Source organism: Podarcis bocagei (assembly GCF_964188305.1).
Source record: "Podarcis bocagei genome assembly, chromosome: 2".
NCBI classification, from domain to species: domain Eukaryota; kingdom Metazoa; phylum Chordata; class Lepidosauria; order Squamata; family Lacertidae; genus Podarcis; species Podarcis bocagei.
The window spans coordinates 96,761,361-96,767,783 of NC_138126.1; the positions used below are offsets into that span (position 1 = coordinate 96,761,361).

General features: G+C 46.4%; 1 protein-coding gene across 2 annotated transcripts in view; it reads left to right on the forward strand.

Moving 5' to 3' along the window:
- ST6GALNAC2 (ST6 N-acetylgalactosaminide alpha-2,6-sialyltransferase 2) overlaps positions 1-4,194 on the forward strand; it is a 40,419-nt gene extending 36,225 nt beyond the window's left edge. Inside the window, exons 9-12 of one of the 2 annotated variants that reach the window (XM_081185420.1) lie at positions 1,555-1,654; positions 2,307-2,799; positions 2,836-3,093; positions 3,266-4,194. In XM_081185420.1, coding sequence (XP_081041546.1) covers positions 1,555-1,654; positions 2,307-2,474 — 268 coding nt within the window. In that variant the 3' untranslated portion in view covers positions 2,475-2,799; positions 2,836-3,093; positions 3,266-4,194. Of the gene's footprint in view, positions 1-1,554; positions 1,655-2,306; positions 3,094-3,265 lie in introns of both variants that reach the window. The other variant, XM_081185419.1, reaches the window with a different exon arrangement.
- Positions 4,195-6,423: the final 2,229 nt, after the last annotated feature.

A 6,423-nucleotide genomic window follows, 5' to 3' on the forward strand; every position in this document is an offset into this window, starting at 1 on the left:
CAACCACTGTTGGTGGAGTACAACTCCCTTTATCCTTGTGCATTGGCCATGTTGGAGCTGGGGTTGATGGGAGCTGGAGTCCAGCAACATCTGGAGATTTATGGCTTTCCCAGCCTTCATATATTCAGTGGGTGATATCCAACTTAAGTCATGCTAAGAGTAGGTCCATTGAAATCAGTAGACATAAGCACATTGATTTCAGTGGGTCCACTGTGAGTATTACTTAATTGGACACCACCCAATAGCAATATATGTACTACTTGTATCATGTCAGTGGGAGTGAGGGGAACCCACATATTTTCACATGAAACATATCCGGGGTGGGAACATTTTCAGCTCAGTGGGCTATATCCTGAGCTGTCTGCAAGCCCCACTTTCAGCAGGGATTGGCCCCATTCCAGAGATCCTGATTGGAAACTCGAGAATGTAGCCAATTCTAGCTTGGCTTGAAGTCACCATCAGTCAGCTAATCACTACCAACTTCATGCCTGCATTTGGCAGGGATTGGCTTCACTCTGGAGTGCAGATTGGGAGTTTGAGTGGAAAGAATCCCAGTGGGGCTTGTGTTTGGAGCCAGATTTAAAAGACATGGGTACAATCCCCACTTATCAGGGAGCAATTGAGCATGCAATTCGAAGGCCCCTGAATCATTTCCTTTGCAGTTGTTTCTTTACTGGCCCAGCAGCTGACGTCATCTGTGGGTGGGTGTAGCTTTGGGGAAATTAGGCCAAATTAGGACTCTGCCAGGTCTAACTAGGCCAGCAGGTCAGAGATTCCCCACCACTGACCATTTGTTTGTTTGTTTTCATTATTCAAGATATATACCGTATTTTTTGCACCATAACACTCACTTTTTTCCTCCTAAAAAGTAAGGGGAAATGTCTGTGCGTGTTATGGAGGGAATGCCTACGGGTGGCATGCCTACGGATTTTCCTCCTCTAAAAACTATGTGCGTGTTATGGTCGGGTGCGTGTTATAGAGCGAAAAATACGGTACTTTAAAAGATCTCAGGGCAGTGTACGACATTAAAAACCAAACATCAATGATAAAATATATAATAAATTACCAAACATCAATGATAAAATATATAATAAAAACATAGTAAAAAGCATACTGACAGACAGCCTAATAGAAAAATAATCATAATAATAACAACAGTCCTCTTCCCCTACACTTTTACATACATGTGTAGTAGAATTCTGATTGCCCTTCTTTGTTGATGGTGTTTGAATCTCTGGATGGAAGGGACAGAGGGAACCATGAGTCAACTGAGTAATTTGAGTGGAAGACTGATACACAATTTCTTGGGATTTGTGCAGGAATCTTGCCTAAAATTCCATTCCATTTTGAGAGCCAATACCAATGGGCAAAAATTCCTTGTATGTGGAATGCTAGCATGTCAGGGAGAAGAACAGGCTGGACGTTTGAAATCTTTCTGATTGCCAGATTCTTATATGGCCCATTGTTCGCACCTGACACAGCCAATGGGTTAAAAACTTCTTTTTTTGTTAATAACCCATAAACTTCCCTCCTGTGCTCCTCTTCTATTTACAGGTTTTTAAGGTCAGAAATAATAAACAGTCAGTATGGACATCTCTACATGCCCAGCACTGGAGCCCTGATGCTTCTAACAGCTCTTCATACCTGTGATCAGGTAAGAGTCTTTATACCGTTAACTTTTCCAGCAGCTGATAAACTCAGCACCAGGGGGTGGAGACCTAAGACTAGTTGTGACGGTGACTTCACACTGCGTGGAAAGGGGAGAAGATGACTCTCACACACCTAGCACCAACGGGGAACATAATCAATTTCCTCCCAACACCTGCAGCTAGAACCTCTGTGTCTCTGCGTGGAGAAAAGGGGCAACTTTCATGGGTCATCTGAAAGTGCAAGCACACCGTGAGGTGCCAAGTAATAATAGTAATAATAATTTTATTATTTGTACCCCGCCCATTTGACTGGTTTGCCCCAGCGACTCTGGGCGGCTTCCAGCAGAATATAAACACATAATAAAATGCCAAACATTAAAAACTTCCTGATACAGGGCTGCCTTCAGAAGTTGTATAGTTCTTTATCTCCTTGACATCTGATGGGAGAGCGACTACCGAGAAGGCCCTATGCTTGGCTCCCTGTCACCTCACTTCTCGCAGTGAGGGAACCGCCAGAAGGCCCTCGGAACTAGATTTCAAGTGGCTTGGCACTGTGCGTGGCAAGGGTGGGGTGGCAGACAAAGCCTGGGAGGTTGGGCCTCAGGTCCATGCCCATCCCTAAGTCATCCTCCTCCTCTGCTTCTTCCCCTCCCGCAGGTCAGTGCCTATGGTTTCATCACCGACAACTACAGGGCATTCTCCGACCACTACTTTGAGCAGGAGAAGAAGCCGTTGGTCTTCTATGCCAACCACGATATGCTGCTGGAAGCTGAGCTGTGGAAGAGCTTGCACCAGACTGGTATCATGGAGCTGTATCAACGGTGAAGGCAGCTTGGGCACACGGGCATGGAAAGGGAGAGGGTAGCTCCACCTGATTTCCATCCTTCAGGTGGATCCTGGTCAGCCCTTCCTTTATTTTAGGTCAGCAGTGAAACTGAAAAGCGGCAGCTTCCAAATGTGCCAAAGGAAGTCCTGCATCAGCCAGCCTGCGGAGAAATCATCTCCATGGGCTACGGTAAAGAGCAAATTGCACCGTACTAATCCATGCTAGAAGGAAGGCCCAGCAAAGTTGGGAGCTGCAACGGCAGTCCTGCTGTGACAAAGTGGCAACAGTCCCAGCTCTGCAAGCGTCTCTCACACTTCCGGTGATGTTTTCGTCCGGCATTCTGCCACAGCTTCTGCTCAGAGGCAAGGCGCGGCTTGGTCTTCCTGGAACATTGGCCCCACCTAACAAAATGGCTGTTCTTGAAGTCGCCCCACTCTTCGCCTCTTCCTGTGAGGAGCTGCCCAGCAAAACTCGTCGTGAAATGGGGCACAAGGGCTGGAGCACGCTTGTGTTTGCCGTGGCCTCGATGCAGCCACAAAACTTTGCTTCGTAACGCGATGGGAGCCGGTGGCACTCAGAACAGCTCTCCTGTTCAGAAAAAAGCCCTACACAACAGCAGTGGAATTTGCTGCCAAGGAGTGTGGTGGGGTCTCCTTTTTTAGAGGTCTTTAAGCAGAGGCTTGACAACCATATGTCAGGAGTGCTCTGATGGTGTTTCCTGCTTGGCAGGGGGTTGGACTTGATGGCCCTTGTGGTCTCTTCCAACTCTATGATTCTATGATTCAACAAGCATTCAGCTCATGCAATGTTATTGGCCCACATTAACGGACAGTACTGTGAAATAGGAACCTACAAGGGGATTTTTTAAGCAGCAGTAATTGTTGCGGGCAAGAATGATTGGGTCTTCCACCTTTCACACAAGTTCGTGTTCTTGCACTGCTCAGGCTACCAGCTACTTTCTTCATGTGGGCGCTGAGCATACACACTCCACTCGCCAGTGTCTTATTTTATGATAATCACTCTTTTCCTCAGTGACACAGCTCAACTCCCTTTCCTAAAGCCTGCTTCCAGATTTCCTCCTCCAGTCTGGCTGTTTATTATTTTAAGTTCCGGACGGATCACGCAAAAATATCTCCTCTGCTAGTTGAAGAGATGGGAAATACTGTCACTGGTAAATTCGTCCCACAGTCAGCACTGGACAAAAGAGCCAGGCAGAACTTTTGTGTTTACAGGAAGATCTCCATCACGGTGAAAAACTACAGCTCCACCATCCACACTCCTGAGCACCAACTCTGACTCTTGGACCTCTTTCAAGTGGGCCAGGGCTGGCCTAGGTAGCTGCCTCACAAGAGTTCCCCCTGGTTTTGTGCGGAAGCAGGGATAAGCAGGGAAATTATAGCATTGATATGGAGCCGTCCCTCCCCTGTGGGTAAGGTGCAAGGTTGCGTGTCTAACTCTCTGGTTAAAATAAATAAATAATGCTGTGCCAAGAAAAGTTTAATTCAGTGCATTTGGGACTGTTTCTGTAAGCTGGGTTTCTCTCAGGGTAAACTCAGGGACTGGCAGCAAAGATGACTGTTAAGGCAACACTACACGCAAAATGTCTAACAGAGTAGAGACTGCTTATTAACATGTTGTATTTAAATGTAAATACGAAGGTGTGCACATACGATGACAGAGGCAAGAAGATCCTCTCAATAAAGCCACAATCCATTGATATTTCTGTGTCCATGTGGTGTAAAATTCCTTACGTGGGGTGAAGAAGTCCAAGCAAGGAAGTAGTTGCAGTGCTGTCAATCAAGGAAAATCCGGCCGCAAAGATAACAGGTCTGACGGCAACAGTGCATAACTACCAACAATCTGTCTTTTACTTTACTGCTGACCTGAATCAAGTTGTTCGGGCCCTATTAAAGTGTCAAAGAAAACCTCTTTGTGGCTGCAGCTTGGCTCAGAAAACGTTGCAGGTGGTGGGAAAGTTCTGGGCATATTCTGCTCCAGTGCTCTTTCCCTTCTTTGAAGCTTAAGGAACAATATTATATTGTTAATTTGTTTTGGCATAGGGTCACGTCTGCTAATTTATTTATTTTTTAAAATTGTGTAATTCGCGAATTGCTAACTTTTGCATAAATCATACTTCTTGTCAAGGAGCTTCCATTATGCTCCACCTTTGGCTTCTGAAATTCATCAGAGCCACGTTTACAGTAGCATTGGCAAGAAACACATTTTCGGAAGGAAGAAGGCCTGTCTTAGAACCGTTCCCCCTAGTTTTCTACAGATAGGGAGACTTTTATACAAGTGAAAGAAAGAAAGAAAGAAAGAAAGAAAGAAAGAAAGAAAGGTGCAAGAGAGCATTCAAAAAGAGCACCTCCTACCTGCACTATGAAGCTGGTGGAGTCCAGGAAGTGAAGAGCAGGACAGATGATCAAGATAGGGAATGCTAAATTTCTAACCTGTAAATCAGGTGTCAGGAACCTTTTGGTCTGCCACATGGTGCTGAAACACAACTTCCATCAGGAGAGGGGTTGGGACTTGTAGTTCAGCAGCATGTGGAGAGTTATGGGTTAGCCACCCTTGCTGTAATGTAGGGTTTTGCAATGTAGGGTCTCAGCTGTTGTTGGACTACAACTCCCATCAGTTCCCAGCTAGCAGGACCAGTGGTCAGGGATGATAGGAACTGTAGTCCAAAAACAGCTGGAGACCCCAATTTTGAGAAATGGTAAAAAGCCAACAGTGCTTCTAAGGCAGGGGTCCGCAAACTTTTTCAGCAGGGGGCCAGTCCACTGTCGCTCAGACCTTGTGGGGGACCGGACTACATTTTGAAAAAGAATGAATTCCTATGCCCCACAAATAACCCAGAGATGCATTTCAAATAAAAGGACACATTCTACTCATGTCAAAACACACCGATTCCTGGACCATCCGTGGGCCGGATTTAGAAGGCGATTGGGCCTGATCCGGCCCCCGGGCCTTAGTTTGCCTACCCATGTTCTAAGGTGTTCCATTAATTTCATACGCAGAGCCACACACTTGCCTTTGGTATACATGTGTTAACAGGGAATGCTCAAATCTTGTCTCATGGGAATGCCGACCCCCCCCCCCAGATGAATTTTGTAAGTGAAAATGTGCATTCCCTTGTTTTTTTCAATACATATCCCTTCTTGTTGATGACAAGTCACATTCAGGCAACTGGCAACACACCAGCAGCACACCTCTGAGTTTTCAGACACCCACGACATTTGTGTAGGACGACCTGCTGTTCTCATGCTGACGTTTGCCAGCTTGGTCTGTGGCCTGGCTTAGCGCTAAGGCAGGCCAGTGACGCCAGAGGCAGCAACTGAGGATGCAGCCGGTGGAGAATGGGGGCACCTTGACCCTTTGACTTCCCGTTCCTCTGGCACAATGGGGTAAGATTCCCTCTCCAGCTAATTAAGCCACAATTAGCAACCAAGAAGCAAAGAAAGCGGGCTTATTGACACCAGTTAACCTTGCAGACCTCCCACTGGTGTTTGTAAGATAATTAAGTGTAAATAGCAACCAAGAGATCAGCATCGGGTCAGTTTTGTTCTGCCGGGAAAGTTACAGCGGCTAGTGACAGACGGAGGGTTGCAGGCGCACAATGGGGGGAAGGTGGAATGTAATCCGAAACATTTTCCCACTTTGTATAATTGCATAAATGTTGAATGATCTTTTCTCCTTTGTGTCTTCCTTTTGTCATGTGGGCGTGAGGTGGGGGGAAATAGCTGTAGGGGGAGAAACAGAGCAAGCAGGGCTGGTTGCGTAAAAAGCAGGACCAAGCTGGTGTAAAGAGGATTGGTGGGGATGGGAGGAGAGAACAAACTGTTTTAAACCGTGTGTTGTTTGAGGAATGAGTGGCAGCCTCTGCAGAAGAGGCGTCATGATGACATGCCACCTGTTCCATGAAATTCCATGAAAACACAGATAAACACC